Below are 16,183 nucleotides of genomic sequence, written 5' to 3'. Positions count from 1 at the left end.
TATTAGGGAGCTGAATGTCACAGCTTATTGTCTGCTATCACCTTTCATTGTGAGGTGGATTACAGCTTACATTTAAGCAGACATCATGACCCGGTGTGTTGAAGGGAAGAAACAAGAAGAACTGCTCAGCAAAACATTTGGTGCTACCTATTTTTGGATAATCGAAGTACTCAAGTTACACAATTTATGCAAACCTAAAAAATGAAAGTAATTCAAAGAATGCAAACATGTTTTAGACAGAGAACACCCAAGGAAGAACTTATTATCTTCTTTCCCTCCTTTTGCGTTGGGGTGGGGGCACAGAGGACGGGTTAAAGTAACCAGTGGAATAAGGGGGTGTAGGGCTGGGCCTTTGTAAGGAAGGAAAGAGGGGGTGGCCATATAATAAGTGACAGAACACAAGTGGTGCTTTATCCAGCCTGTCCCACTCTGGGTAAGAGGAAACCCTAAACTACTCCGACTCAACCAGCTTGGCCCTTTTTTTCGTACTCTTTCTTCCCTCTCTTTTCTCTCACTCCCGCGTGAGTGCACTCAGGACGAGAATGGCAGCATCATCTGGACAGAGAACAAATGGGCCCTCCAAAATGTTGGCTTTCGCTTTGCTTCTCATCGGCCAACTTTTGAGCGGTAGGTAAAAATACCCGGTGCCAAGACAGTCATTTCTTGGGGATTAAATAACCATCCTTTGGGATAGGGAGCCCCAGGACGGGTGGGGGTGGAGTGGAGTGGTGTTTGTTTATATGGTCAGCTGAATACAGGTTTTAACCCTACAACTATCTCTCTATCTGGAATCCAAGCGTACATCAGCAACTCATTGAAAAATGATTTTGTGTCTGGAAGGCACTTTTGTTTAAGTATGCTGAAAGAAAAACTTACTTCATAGAGCAAACCTTAATTTTTAAAGAAATGTTTTGATATAGCGATGTTTTTATAAATGTGTGACGTTTTTATACGTTTCTTTTTCTTAATTTTGTCAATTCTTACAATGTAATTTACTTTCTTGCTTTAAATATTTATAAATCTTCACTGCCTCTTTGCTGTTTTTCACTCAACATATTTTTGCAAACTTCAAAAAAGTTTAAGAAATGTGCATTTATATTTAGCTGGATGTAATATGAGGCTGGTCGATGTATGCGTGAGAGAAGGGCGTGGTGCTTGGTTGTTAACATGCATCTCGTATGTGGCTGAGTTGAAGCAGAAGGAGATTTAGCAACAGAAAAGGTTTTAAATTGTGTGTACAAATAACTTAAGCAAACAAACAAGTTGTTTACTTATTACATTACCAGAGTGAGAGTACTTATCTAAAATATTGGATCTTATGTATATTTTTTATAAAGTTAAACCAAATAAACATTAATTAAGATCCTGAGATTAGCAAAAAACAAACAAACACCTGAGACAGAATCAAGCACAACTAAAAACATTAAAAATGGCAATACTTATTTATTTATTCATTTTTCCGATGCCTGACTTAAACTTTTAGGTAGAGTAAAATCTGAATGTCATTACATGAGGCCACAACTCTACTCCTTAAATTGCCTCCAGTGCCAGAAGATAAAAAAAGATTTGCCACATAATGGATAAAACCCCCTGCCTATTACAAAACGTTTAAGATGTCCACAAAGTCATGACAAAGAAATGAATATAGGAAAAGAAAAATAGTGCTGGGAATGAGGTGCAATCACAATACAGTCTACAGCACTCTGTTGTGGCTGGAAATGAAAACACATTGGTCTCCCTAATTCAATCCTCCTGTCTTTTTCATGGTGGGTAAGCTACAATAATGAGATCATCAACCAAGAGAGGCGGCTGTGTCTGATTTATATAACAAAGCGGCACGGATATAATTTCAACCTAAAGATTCATAATCAGAGGCAGAGAAACTTTTATGATGCTGCTGATTAAAAATACAAAAGAGAAAATCTTTATGATCATCACACTCAAAGCAACTCCAGCAATTTGACACACCCAAATCAAATGTGTGTGAGAAATGTTGAACAACAAAGAAGAGAACATGAGATGTTAGGGTAAGGTATCAGTTTCTTTTAACTGTACACGACAGAGGTTTTTCCCTCAATAGAGATGAGAGATTTATGTTCTCTACGGAGGGCTTTACTGTACAACTTTATTGGGATAAAACCAGAGATACACAGAAGCTGCCCTCAAAACACTCAATAACTCTAAGAATGCATCCTGAGCTTAATTCTCCTCATTTTTTTTTACATTAGGAACCTTGCAGCTAAAACTAATACCTTACTGTGCTAAACTTAACAGCTTTGCAGCCATGCATATTTTTCCATTTAAAAAAACAAAAATATGTATGTCACACTTAGATATGAAATCCAAGAATAGTTAATTGGTTAAGAATGGAATGATAGTTCTAGGTAGCCGTTTTAACACGTGAGGTTTTATGTACGTCCTAAAATATAACATACTTACAGCTTGTCACTAGCTTCCAACTAATAAGTTCAACCTGCACAAACCTTTTAAGAAACAATCTAGCAAAACTCTTGAGTTTACACTTGCATTTACGCCAAGTCCTGGTCACTGCTGATTGGCTTTTTTTCTACTTTTGCAGCTTTTGGTCATTCTGTACTTAAAAAAATTAATTTTATGTAATCTCCTATAATCTACTGATCACGTACTGCAACAAAATTGATTATAAATCTCTAATATCTGCTGGCAGAATGTCTCTCAGCGATCCTTTGGTTTGAGCGGGGGTCAAGTGGCTCAAATGAAAATGCAACAGAACCACAATCAGTGGAAATGAGAGAGATTTGAACATTTTTGTTATGCAGCTCATGAAAATACTTAACTAGTAAGAAAAATGCACTGTAATTATATACTTGCATGTACCGTAGGGTATAAAATGGTTTGTTTACAAAAGCAACATGCAAGAGGATGAAATCATGGGTATGAAATGAAGGCATAAAACAGTAAAGACTTGAAAACACATGGTTTTAAGAAAGCCACAAAGACATGCAGTACACTATCGCTGCCTTTGCAGGGCAGTCTGGTGGAAATACAAAACAATTTTGCATGTTGTACTTGACCAACAACCCAAAAGTTGTTGGTGAAGAAGCTTTACTCCATTTTGGAAGCTCAGTAGATCTCTTGTTAAGCTCCATTTTTGCTCAAGTAGCCAAAATATAAAGAATGCTGACCTTTCATTTTATGTATTCCCTCTTTCCTTTAAACGCTTTCAAATGTTTATCGCTTCTCTTACCAAGATTAAAATTTCAGACCGCAACAATGTCTGAAAGTTTTCACATGTTAAAATGTGTGAAAACATGGAATTTTAGCTTTATACTTTTTCAAAATTTACCTTAACTTACATTTGGCTGTACTGTCGGAAATATATATATTTATATATTTGCATATATGTAACCTTTTTTGTTCCTCAATCAGATGACAATTCAACCCCATAGGTTGAAATATGTGCGTTATAAAACAGAACTCAGATTGTGCTTTAAAACCAGTTGTTAAGGCGGCATTTTTTGCACTATGCAAAAAGAAGAATTAAATTAAAAGAGCTGGTCTGCAATGTGCTTACATTTACTTTGTAGTCACATTCACATATAGTGCATCTTTGAGCGGGAAAACTTTAGCATAAACACATGAGGACTGTACATAAACCAGCTTCTGCTCTGCCTACACTGTGAAGTGGTTTAAGGAGGTTCTGTAGTGAAGCAATGAACCCTGCCCAACCTCACTGCCAACCCCTGGGTATATAATTATGTAAATCATTGTTTTCATAGCACTCATTGAAGTAACAGATGTACCGAGGAATTACAGAAGCAATGTCAACATAGTGTTCATTCCATTGCACGAGGGAAAGAGCTCATAATATGCCAAGTCAAATTTCAGGGTCAAGTCAACCAGCAATGGCAACCACATATGTGGATGCAAACAGAAAAAACATCCAAACACCTAACGGGAAAAAAAAATAAAAATCATTCACACTAGTGAGCATTTGTCTTTTCAAAGTAAAAAAAAAAAAATCTCCTTATCAAATTAACTCAGTGTCTTTTTTCATTGTTTCATTTTTGAGAAATTTCCGGTGTATTTATTCAAGTATGAGTCAACAGATAAAGGAGTAAGAGATAATCTTTTTGAACCAGCAGCAAAAAGAAGCTGACAACTTAACTTGGTCTGCAAATTACATAAAAGGACGGAAAAGAGAAAGGACTCTGCCTGTATCAGATCGCAACAATCCATACTAAAAGCTTAGAACGGTAGTGATAGTCCCACCTATGTCAGCACAAGTAATTATTCTGTTTTACTCTCAGATTTTGAGACAGATTCATGTTGACTAAAATCCATTTTTTTTGCTGGACAAAATCAGTCTGGAGGCTCTGAGCAGTTGAAATCTGACTCTGGAACAAGATCCCCTCCCTATCTACCAGCACACACTCAAACCAGACGGGCCCATTTAAAGATAATGCACAAGGCAGTGAAACTTTAGCAGTCAATTGTAAGTGTGTATGTGTGTGTGTGTGTATTTGAGCATGTCAGGGGTGGGGGAGTGATATAAGCCCCTCCAATTGAAAGCAGATGCCATGTTTCCTGATTGTGGTTCTTTAGAAACAGGCATCACACTCTTGATAAGGAGCTGCAGTGGCCTCAGGGTTGGGTCGGGTGAATTCTGCACCTGGGCAGGGGCTCAGTGAAGTCAACCTTTCTGGCCTGATTGAAACCATAAGATGCAGTTGGCTTGAGAGAAGAATAGCCTTGGTGCTGCTATTAATCGCTGTGACAGGAATGACAGGGGAGGGGCTGCAGTTGGGGCGCAATGAGGGGGTCAAGATGGTGGGGTCAGCGGTCTGTTGTTTCAAAGTGGGTAGGGTTGCACAGCATGTTTAACCTTACGAGACCATTCTCCAATGTCGCATTCCTCTGCAAAAATTTACAAATATAGACTCTTTAAGACCGGTGAGGGTTTCAATGATAGAAATCTCACAAGGCAAGACACAACATGATATTGAGTTTGCAAGAAATAGACGAGGTTTTAATATTGTTTTCAAGAAAACTTTAAACTGTCAAATTTATGCCGCAAATTTGCTATTATTCTGCATTTGTATTGATTTTTGGTATAANCTAAGCNTTTCCCNTTCGCAGTGGCATGTAGTGGGAACCCTGGACATCTAGTCATCAGCTGTTGTACTAATCCTTTCTGTATCCTTTGGTATCTGAACAACTTTGCCATTTACTGTTCCTACTGGAAACTCAAAATACTTCTTAAAACTTTGTTACTAATTTGGTGGTACATTTTAGAATCATTATCCATTTGTCCCCAAGCGTTAACTTCCTGTCTGATGTCTTAAGACGCTGCTGTATTGTCCATGCCATATTCTTTTCTCATGATGTCATCCGTTATGTGAAGTGCACCAGTTCCTCTTGCAGAAAACCACCTGCATAACATGATATTGCACCAGTCTCATGCTTCACAGATGTTCCCAAAACCTAAAAGTGCATTTGTAATTTCATTTGAAAAAAGCCAAACAGAACAAATAAAAGCAGATCACAGTAGATTTTTAAATGCAGCTGTATTTTGGCTTTTATGTTGCTTTTGTAGTAAAGGCTTCTTCCTTGTTGTTACTCTGTGACATTTCTTTTGCAGCTTCAGACAGAATCTTTTGCTCTCTGGTTGATACATATATTTAGATTTTTGTGGAAGTAGACCTCTGAAGTTGAAGAAAATTATAGAAAATCCTCTAAAATATTCTGAGTTTCATTATTCTGGTATTTAGCTAAAATAAATTAAATGAAGTAAGCTATTTAAATTAAGATCTATTTAGGTTAGTTTACTTGAGAAAAAATGGATGTGCCTCTTTCTATATGGTGTATGGAAATAACAGGTAGCAACTGTATAACATTGATTAATGCATTGGACGAACAGACCCTGCACCATTCAGTAAAATATTTAGGCCATGTTCACTTTAAGTAAAATCTGTGAAAGCTCCTCACTTAGTGTAGGAAGCTTTAAAACACCACTGGTCTTTTATAGCAGAGAACAGGCTGTTATGTTGTAACCTCCACAAGTTAAATGTGTCAATAAAGGTACAAGTGGAGACATGGTCACACACAAGGACTTTAACACTGTGGTCCACTAATGTGTGCAGACCATTATCACCTCACTATGCCCAATTACATAGCAGAGATGTTTCCTGTAAAGAACCAGGGAGGGGCTTGGACCCTTGGGGATGTAATGCCACTGAAACTGTTCAGACATGGTGCAAACATTCATCCCAGGTGAATTCCATCACAAGTGGATGGCACTAAAAAGAGGTGTGAATGCACAGAACCAGATCCAATTGCTCAACCGAGATTCAGAGGCGCCCTAAGATGTGTCTGTTTAGCTGTCTGAAAGCCCATTCCTCCGGGGCCACATTAAAGGATTCCCTGCTGACCTAAAGTGATTTGATGCAAACACTGGAGTTAACACAGTGTTTTCACACTTTCCAAGACTCCAGTAAAAACACATTTTCTAAGAAGCAGGGTTAAAATTAGACCCATAGCAAGGGGGCATTTAGAATGATGTAACAGCAATTTGTAGGAATATGTTAAGGACATTTTCAGGGTATGAACATTTAGATTTGCCATATATTTAATGAAAAAGGAGATATTGTGTCAGGGGTAGAACAAATAAGAACTTGAAGGCTTTGCCCAAGTACAACAATTGCAGTTTCTTAATTTTTATCAGTGATGTAAGTTAAAACAATCATAGCTTTCCAGTACAGAACTCAAGCATACTTCAAGAAAACATCCTATGGGAGTCTAATAAGCCTCTTAAATTTAAATGGACACATGTTGTCTCTCCATTAGATATAAAGTGTTCTTTATATTTTCCCAACATTATCCAAAGATACAAGATCAAAGAAAAAAACATAAAAGTTGATGACTGGTGTTGGGAAGGCAATTGTGAGTCTTTTTACTAGAAAATGTTTATTGGATGTGTCAGAACTTTTCTCCTTACTGAAGATACTAAAATATTTAAAGACTAGCAGATGAATATAAATCTGAAGTTATTGTAGCTGACAGAGAAAGGACAAGTGGTGTGTAAAGCAGATTTGTGTGTTGAGCCATGAACCACACCCTGGGACAATTTTAGGGAAAGCTTTTTAGGTAATTGAGTGTAAGCAGTTGCTATCTCTTGGAATCTGGCTTTATGTTACAGCGTTGTGTGTAAGGTGTGACGGCTGGAGTCCAAATCTCACCTCCATAAGTGCTTTGGATTAGCTGTGCGTGACTGGGATATGGTAAAGAGAGATGGAGAGCTGGGAGGGAAAAGGGCGTGGAGCAGAGGGCTTGTCTTCTGCCACATTCCTCCATCCAGAGTCCCAGGAGACGGGGGGGTGGAGGGTGGAGCTTTTCCAGACCACAGCCGTCTTTCAGAGGAATCTGGTGGGAAAATATTCAAGAGAGAAATGAAGTCAGGACCAGTGCCAAATAACATATGGAGTCTGGTGTGACTGGGACGGTTTAAGTCCTGTTGTGTTCACACAATAACTGCAAGATGCTGATACCCTAGTAGTTTTAAGCCCTGCAAAAAGGGAGTTTCTAGGGACATCTGATGTAGATGTGCACCTCAAGTGTTGATTCACAAATATGTAATGTATTAATTGCAAACTCCTTGTATATTCCTGTGGCTTTTAGAGAGAAAGTCTGTGAAGTGAAGACTATAATAGGCTGTACTCTCAGGAAGTTTACAGACCTCACATAGGAAGTAAAGTATTTTTGCAAACACCAGAAACAGCCAACCAACGTGAAGGTTACCATCTTACCTCAAATCAAGACAAATGCTACTTGCTTAACACAGGCAGCAATAAATAATTCAACTAAATTACAATCATTTTATGGTTTGGCTGTAACAAGCCCCCAAAATGTTGTTGTTTGACATTTATGGTTGCTTCATTTGAAGAGTTTTGGTCAGGATTCAGTCAGAGCAAAGCAATAACAAGTCAGATACTGATGTTTATTGATTCATACAAGCATTTTTCTGGTTGCTCTAAAAGGCTTGTTGTTATGAAATAAGTAATAATTGGTCAGCATCTTGTTTTTTTATTATGTCTAAGGCTGGTTGGAAAAAATTTACTTTTCATAAATGTTGGATCTTTGTTTTATAGGCAATTATTAGAAAATTATACAGCAAAATAATTTGGGGAAAACGCAAGTCTTCCAGGGTTTTCATAATGGTAAAAAGGTGAAAATTCATACCCAGTGACTTACCACAAAATCATCAAAATATCAGATTAGGAAAAAGACCCAAAAAACTGTCACAGTGTGAAATAATAGACTTTGCCAAACCACAAGTTCAGTTTTACTTTCCAGTCAAGTAAAATTACCTTAGAGTGCAAAACAGAGAGCAGAAACTAGACAATTTGGGCCCAGCAATCTTGGACATCACATTTGTAAGAGACATCCTAATTTATCCTTGACCACCTCACCCACTTGAAGCCTTATCCTTTCTGGTAAAATAAACAGACAGGCCACCAAGTGATGGAGAAGGATTAGCAGCTTCCCAAGGCTGAGAAAAGAGGTTTAAACAAAGTCCAAAAGAGAAATGTATTCCCCATCAACTGCAACATTGGGAAATACTTAATATGCAAATAACTAAAGATATTAGGCTTCTGTCTGTGACAGGAAGGAGAACATTTATCATTTTTTCACACGCCAAATGTTTCTTCATTAAAAACATGTAATTAGCGGCTATGTTCATCGAACTGAAAAAAACATTTAATGTCCCTAGAATGTTCTTTATTGAGGTTGTGAGAGCACACACCGCTCACTTTTTAATTAATTCTTGCTTATCCAAAGATAGGATGTGAAGCATTTGGAAATGGCACAAAATAACCATAGAAAGAAAGAATATTAGCAACCTAGCTGCTGAAAAAAGAAACAGTCTCCTTGTAGCTGATGTTAAAAAGTCTGTATTTGTGTGCTGTCATGTAAAAGCTGCATGAGTGTTAGAAAACTATTTAAACAGTAAATCAAAATCTGCCATAATAACAGTAAATGTCTGCATCAATTTGGACTGCACCATTTAGTCACCAACACACATACACACATGCTAGTAGAGCCCCAGGAGGTTCTGGCCCATATGGTAAACACACTGTTTGTTCTGTAGCTGTGGCACCTGTCTTTCACAATGATTTATCTGAGAAAGCAAATGGATGTGTGTCACAATCCTGTCCTTGGGAAAAATCCATCTGCCTCATTTGTAAAAAAAAAAAAACAAAACAGATCAAGTGATGACAGACAAAGACAGGACTCCATCTGGGAACAAAAGCAAAAGAGTGAATTCTTTGAGAAAAAAAACCCTCAAAGGGAGGGCTAACTATATGAGCTACATTGAAATATTCCTATTGCATTGGACTATAGAAATGAAGAGCTACTCAAAATATGTGAATGCAAAGCATCATAAGCGTTGTCATTGGCGTTTCTCAGATCTCAAGGCACAAAACAAACACAGACACTAGTTTTCAGTCTTAATAAGCTTAAAACTACAATGGTGCTCACACTTTCTCTAGAAAATACATATTTAAAAACCAAAAAAAGCCAGGCCAAAGTTTTCACTCTTGCCATGCATGTTGGGAATGAGGCACTTTGAGTGAAACAATATGTTCGGTCATAGTTATGACATGTGTCGTTTATGATGTGCCTCAATTTTGTACAACGTATTTGTGTTAGGATTAAGTGTGTCAATGTTGCACAGATTTTTTATTTTTGCTTTGAAATTTTCAATTATGACCAAATGATCACCTAACCATCTTTGGATGAAAGTTCTACACTTTACAGGAAGTCAAAGAGTGCCCCCCAGAGGTCAAATCAATATTAACTGAATTAATCAAAAATAAAGTGAACAGTCTTGCCGTTGGAGTCACTTCAAGAATTCAACGTCCTAGTGTTGGTGAATCACAACACTAGATAGACTTTATACAGAATAATTACGACTCACGTGGTCTTATTATTAGGTCAATTACGCAACATGTATGCAGCACTTGCACTATTTCTGTAGCCGTGGTACATTAATTCGATTCAACTCTAATACAACTTTAGCAGCTGAAGCATTTACTGTTTCTGAAATATCAACAGCAGCCTGGATTAGCTGCCATTGAGATCAAGTGCTAAGATTACAGTATGATGCTGTAGATATCATTTAACCCTCCTGTTATGTTGCAGGTCAAATTGATCCGTTTTAAAGTTTAAACATTTTTTTTTTTTTAAGTTGGAAGTATTTTTTATTATTTTTTTGCATGAAACTTTTCCTATTTGTCTTAACAGGTGCACTCCACATATAAATTGAAAATTTATTCATTTTACACATTTGGCTCCTCCAACTCTCCTGCATCTCTATTTTACATAGATACGGGAACATCTCTATTTTACATAGATACGGGAACACCCACACTCAGTGGACACTCACCACAAGTGGGGGAAAACATAAATACTCTCTGCATGACTCATTTGTCTTGATTTTAATCAGCGGGTCAGTTTGACCCAGAACATAATACATGTCTCAGGTTCAATTACAAAGATCACCCCTTGAAAAAAACAAAACAAAATCTAATATAAAAAATTTTTACAAAAGATCAATTTCAAGGATAATTATTGCTTTTTTTTGTGTCTAGGTTTTTTACTCATTTACTCCAAATGAGTAAATGAGTAAGTTGTCGTCATTGATACTTTATTTGTGAGAAATAATTAAAAAAAAAAAACCATCATTGCACAAATATTGATTGAAATAGTTAGTGTTGGAGTTAATAATCAGATACAAATATTTTTTTTTGTTTCTGACATTATTGCATGATTAAACACTCCACCGGTCAAATTGACCCAGGAACATTATTGCTGTACCTCAGAAATGAACATGACAGGAAGATTAATGACTTGTGTACCTATATTCAGCAAAACTCTTTAAATGTAGTTAAAACTGCATATGTAGCTGTTTTCTTAACCATTTCTTTATTGTAACCTTTTCCATGGACAACTGACTACTTTGCATTTTGAACATATCCTGAATCAATGTATTTTTTTTTATTAATTTAAGCAAAATATTTTCTTTAGTGACCCCAAATACAGAACCTTTCTACAAAGCTATCAGTTTCTTAAAATAGAAGTATGCATCTTTTATTATAAAGCATTTGCTCTTATATTGAAACTGAGTTGTCCATTTTTTTTTTAATAACACAGTTCTGATTATAGTTTATTATGGATGTTAAACCTGCACTGAAGTAGAAGAGAAAATGCAAAAAAGGTAAAAAAAAAATATAAATAAAAATGTCTTCCTTACTCTGACGGCAACAAGGAATGACATAGTAAAAGTGTAGAGAGAATCTAATCTGCAGAGACAAGGCATCATGGGCATTTTTTCACTGTGAAGTAATGCTGTTTTCTTGTCAGACAGAGGGAAGAAAAAGAGAACAGATGCTGAGGATCTGGTCTTACTTCTGGATGCAACATTTGCAACAGAGCCTGAACAAATCTCAGAATTACCAACCTCAGACTCATTAACTGTGGCCACAGGGTGTGGTAGCATATTTGATTAATTAGTCAAGAAAATCGAACCTATCCCTGAGGCAAACAAAGTTATTAAACTTTAGCAGCTGAACATTTCACAGCTGAAAGAAACAACAAAAACTGTTTGACTTTGATCAATATTACGATGACCAAAATAGATTATAAACATATTTTTGTTGCTACCAGGTCTTTCATTAATGCAATAAAAAGCCCCTGAAATCCAAAGTGCAAATTGAGGTTGATTTGCATCCCTGGAATGATTTTGTAAGGCGTCTGGCTGCAATTTGGGAATGGTAGAAGTTTGAACTGCCAAGGCCAGGAGGAGAACTGTAGTGGAAATGTTTCACTGACAAGTTATATTATTCTAAAATATGGCATGTAAATAAATGATAAAATATAAATTAGTTTATTAATATGGGTTTTGCCCTTTTTTAATCTAGTGAGTTAGGACATAAGCATCCAGTGATTTTCACTCAAAAGGTCTGGGTTCAAGCATTATACTAAATTAGCATTCTCTGGGAAGGAGTGGTCCATATCCTGTTGTTGTGAAACATACAAAAAATTTTGCAACGCCAACAAAGAAACAAATTCTCAATTAGAAAAATGTGTTTAAAGTTAATGTGGATTTCAATCAAAAATATTTTCTAGCATTGGTTGCAAAACATTAATTCAGTCCAACTCAGTTTAAAACTCCAATTTACAACATGCCAAAAAAATTGTAAAAACAAAAGTTACATATGTGAACATGTGAAAAAAGGCATATTGCTCTAATGTACATCATAATATCTAATGTATGTGGGTATAGAATTAGTTCTTCATAGTCAGTCTACAACAGTCCATCTCTGTTTGTTCTTATTTTGCAACAGGAGTGATGGCACAGGATGGTGTGAGAGGCGATGGGATTGTAAAGACTACTGCAAATCCTGGTAAGATGCCAAGTCATAAAATATATTTTAGATGTACAGGTAAGAAAAAAGAGCTTGGTTCTCAAGTTCCCATAAAAATATATTTGTTTTAATAATCAAAGCATAAAGAAATTTTCTTCAGAGGTAAATTAAACACTAATACAGCCCTCTAAAATGCTTTTTTCCCCTGCTCTGGCTCACACATTAATCATAAAGTCTTGTTTTCTTCAGGTACAAAACCACCAGGTCAAGTGGAGGTTCTCCCCACACCAGAGACAAACAAGCCTTCTCCACAGACACCTAAACCAGAAGGTGACAGCCCTTCAGACACACCAACCACTGTATCTTTGGAGAATACAAAAAATAATATGAGTCACACAGAACCACCGGCTGTAAATCCAGATACCCCAGCACCCAACTCAGCCAGAGGGGACAACCTACCGGGGGTAAGTTAAATAATGGCCAGCAAATCCCTCCAGAGGGGGAAAAAAAGTCAATTTCTGTGGAATTACACATGTTAAATACACTCAGCACTGTTCTTATACCCAGCTCCTCTATACAACCTAGCAGCACTCATAAGCTTACTCATAAAGAAGAGATGAAACATTCTGGTTTCTCCCTGCAGCCTGTAGAAGTCATCTGCGTGACCAAAGACATTGTGGAAGAAAAAAACGCTGTTCTTGTGAAACTGAAGTCATCCACCAAATGTGTAAGTTCAAAACAATTTTAACTTAGTCTTTGTCTTACATACTTGTGTTTTAGAATATTGTGGCTTTACTGGAAGTCAATTTCAAAATTTCATTTCAAACTGCACCACAATGACAAACAGTGTCTCACTAGCTTTGTTTATTCTCCCTAGGTACCTATCAGCTTTCCAAACTTAACCTCAGCAGCATTTTTTTTTCTCATTTTATCTGTACAAACACTTCAGAAGCCAAGTGACTCAGTGAAATTGTGTGCATATACATTTGTTTCCAAAACAGCCTGGAAAGTCCAACAGATTTCTCCTGCAAGTACTGTAAACCAAGGGCAAGGACTGTGAAGACAGTGGGAGGGCAACATAATGGGTGGGCCTGCTGCTTCTGTAGAATACGTAATGTGTAATAGCCTGGGGCAGAAATGTGGGTGTGTGTGAGTGTATGTTTCTGTTTATAAAGATAAATTCCTCGGTATCTCACTATAAGAGCTTTAGGGTCTGCAGCTTTTATGTGGATGTCTGAACTTACTACATCTGCTCTTTGTTAGCTTTGGCTAGTAGGCAGCATAAAGACACAAATACATTATTTATCCTTTAAACAATGGATACAGATTGCAAAAATGCAATAGTTGTGCACAGTCAACCAAAGAGATTAAATAAAAGATGTTCTTTATGAAATATAATGCTGCTCGTGCCAAAACACATTTGCCTCTCCTAAATAAAATCTGGCTTAAATAGGGAACCAATATTGCCCATGTAAATGTGCTTTGGTTTGAAAGCCTTCACTCTGGTGCTATGCACAGAGTTGCTGTTTCAGGAATGGTATGCAGAATTCCTTATCTGTATTTATATAAGAGCTGAACCTGTAAGAGTGTTCCTGGCAGGATTCTCGAAGATATGTGCGTAAGCATTTGGATAAAAGGTATTTTGGGATTAGCAATGAAAGTCATGTTTAATTCCCAATTATTTAAACCTTTCAGGAACTAAGTTAGAAACATCTCTGAGGTCATTGTAATGCATTCTTTGCAGGGAGACACACAGGCAAAAATTATAAAGGTTCTTCCTGAACTGTGTGGTGAAGAGTGTAAGCTGGAGATCTATCAAGAAGATGACACAGATCACGTGCTTGTGTCTGGGAAGTATGTAGAAGGTCAGTATTTTAAATTATGATAGTCACAACCCATAAGCCATCATTTTCCTGTACTAACACCATGTATTCATTTTTAAATTTCTGTTTATTTTTATGTTTTTTGCTTGTTTTTTTTTTTACATTTGCAGATGATGTGATAGGCATGGTAAACAAATTCAACAATGACAACATAAAGGACACAGTAAGTGAACTATTTTTCTAAAATTCTACTTGCAAAGCCATTTTTTTCGCATTGCGCTTTGTGCTTATTCAGCTCATTCAGTTTTGTCATAACTTTACTACCATGTTTTGCCAACCTCTTTCCTGCTGGTAAAACCGAGGCACAGCCAGAGAAATCCCACACGTCTAACCAACGCCGTAAATTACACCATTTACCATGAAGGGTCTGTGAAGGAGCTTTCTGAAGGCAGTCACTTTGATTGACTCAGTCAGCTGAACTCGGTGTCTGATTTATAATCAAACTTGAGAAACACAAGGGAAAAGGGGAAACAGTCCCCCGAGGCAGGAGATGGTCTCTGAGGTTTTATGCTGCCAGTCTGACAGCTGGTGTTAAAAACAAAAAGCCCACAAACAATCCACACGTCAGCAGCAAAACATTTTTCTGACACCTTGGACCAATTTTGGGTTATGGGCGAGTCGATCTTAACCATTTGTCTCTTTGCTTTCAACATACTCAGCATTTCCCTCATTACTCCATTATGAACTAATTTAATAAAACAAGCAATGAACTTACAGACTTTTTAATAAGACATAAAATTTTTCCTTCACTATCTAACATTATGTCACACCATTTCTTTTTTTTTTTTTTTTTTTAATTTTACCCTTACCTTCCCCATTAGGAAGTTTAGTCTTTTCTATAGTAGTTAATATAATTGCCATTTAAATTGTATGAGTTGGGTCATGCACATTTTATTTCTGGCACACAGAACATCTCCTTCCTGATCTGCATGATAGCTAAAAAATTTTCATTCTTGTAGATATAATTGTTTGAACGGATGAGCGTGGCATTTTCAGGCATCTGGAAATTGTACAGAGAATCCCAGAGGTCCATAATTCTCCTCATGATATCTTGCTGAATTTCTGTTGAGTTTTCCATGATGTCAGAATCAAGCAGTTTGAGACTTTGCCCTAAAACACATTCCCAGATGTGTCTCCATTTAACTTAAATGTTATGAATTAAGCTATCAAAAGGATACAAAGCCATGATATCATCTTCTGAACTTTTCCATATTGTTTAAAGTCATAGTAATTATAGTGTTTATAGTAAACATCGGAACTTGAAGAAAGAAAGAAAAAAAATATTTTAAAAGTAATATTCCTCTCATAAAACTGGCATTTCACAAAAAGAAACAAGCTTGTTCATTCCAGCTGACCTTATCAGCCAACAAGTATATATTAACTTCAAATTCCTTTTAAAAATAGCCAAACAAAAGGCAAATCAACAACTAATGAACAAAACAAACAACATGAATTATAATTTACTCAATAGAAAATATTGACTGAATTATGAAGACTCAAATTCCAATAAGTAAAAGTAATTAAAAGTCTAAGAATAGCAAGGAGCTTTTAGGGCTTTGAAATTGAAAAAGTGGATTTTATGTCCTAATTCTGTTTTCTAAGAGAAAGTGGAGAAGAGAGAAGAGGTCATAGTGTACAGACATACATTTGGGTTTGATCAACTCCAGCAGCATCAGACAACAGTCACAGCATAACAAAACGGAGCACCTAACACACCCCATCCATCTTATAGTTTTTAATATTCACAGTAAAAGTTTGATTGAATTAAACAGCATTTACATTGAAAAGGTTTGACACAATGACTCAATATTTAAATTTTGTGTTAATCATAAACTCTATATATTTTTCTATATCCCAAAATTATCTAAATGTTTATATATATATATATATATA

At 36.5% G+C, this 16,183-nt stretch overlaps 1 protein-coding gene across 2 annotated transcripts in view; it reads left to right on the top strand.

The window, feature by feature from the left end:
* Nucleotides 1–386: 386 nt before the first annotated feature.
* Nucleotides 387–16,183, top strand: part of LOC106946731 (hematopoietic progenitor cell antigen CD34) — a 21,303-nt gene continuing 5,506 nt past the window's right edge. The window contains exons 1-6 of one of the 2 annotated variants that reach the window (XM_015031320.1): nucleotides 387–627; nucleotides 12,387–12,446; nucleotides 12,657–12,868; nucleotides 13,051–13,134; nucleotides 14,152–14,272; nucleotides 14,401–14,453. In XM_015031320.1, coding sequence (XP_014886806.1) covers nucleotides 543–627; nucleotides 12,387–12,446; nucleotides 12,657–12,868; nucleotides 13,051–13,134; nucleotides 14,152–14,272; nucleotides 14,401–14,453 — 615 coding nt within the window. In that variant the 5' untranslated portion in view covers nucleotides 387–542. Of the gene's footprint in view, nucleotides 628–12,386; nucleotides 12,447–12,656; nucleotides 12,872–13,050; nucleotides 13,135–14,151; nucleotides 14,273–14,400; nucleotides 14,454–16,183 lie in introns of both variants that reach the window. The other variant, XM_015031318.1, reaches the window with a different exon arrangement.

The sequence above is a fragment of the Poecilia latipinna genome, unplaced genomic scaffold (genome assembly GCF_001443285.1).
Source record: "Poecilia latipinna isolate Pla-1442-1.1 unplaced genomic scaffold, P_latipinna-1.0 Scaffold202, whole genome shotgun sequence".
NCBI classification, from domain to species: domain Eukaryota; kingdom Metazoa; phylum Chordata; class Actinopteri; order Cyprinodontiformes; family Poeciliidae; genus Poecilia; species Poecilia latipinna.
The sequence above is the reverse complement of the archived record's forward strand: the minus strand, read 5'-3'. Positions and strand labels throughout refer to the sequence as shown.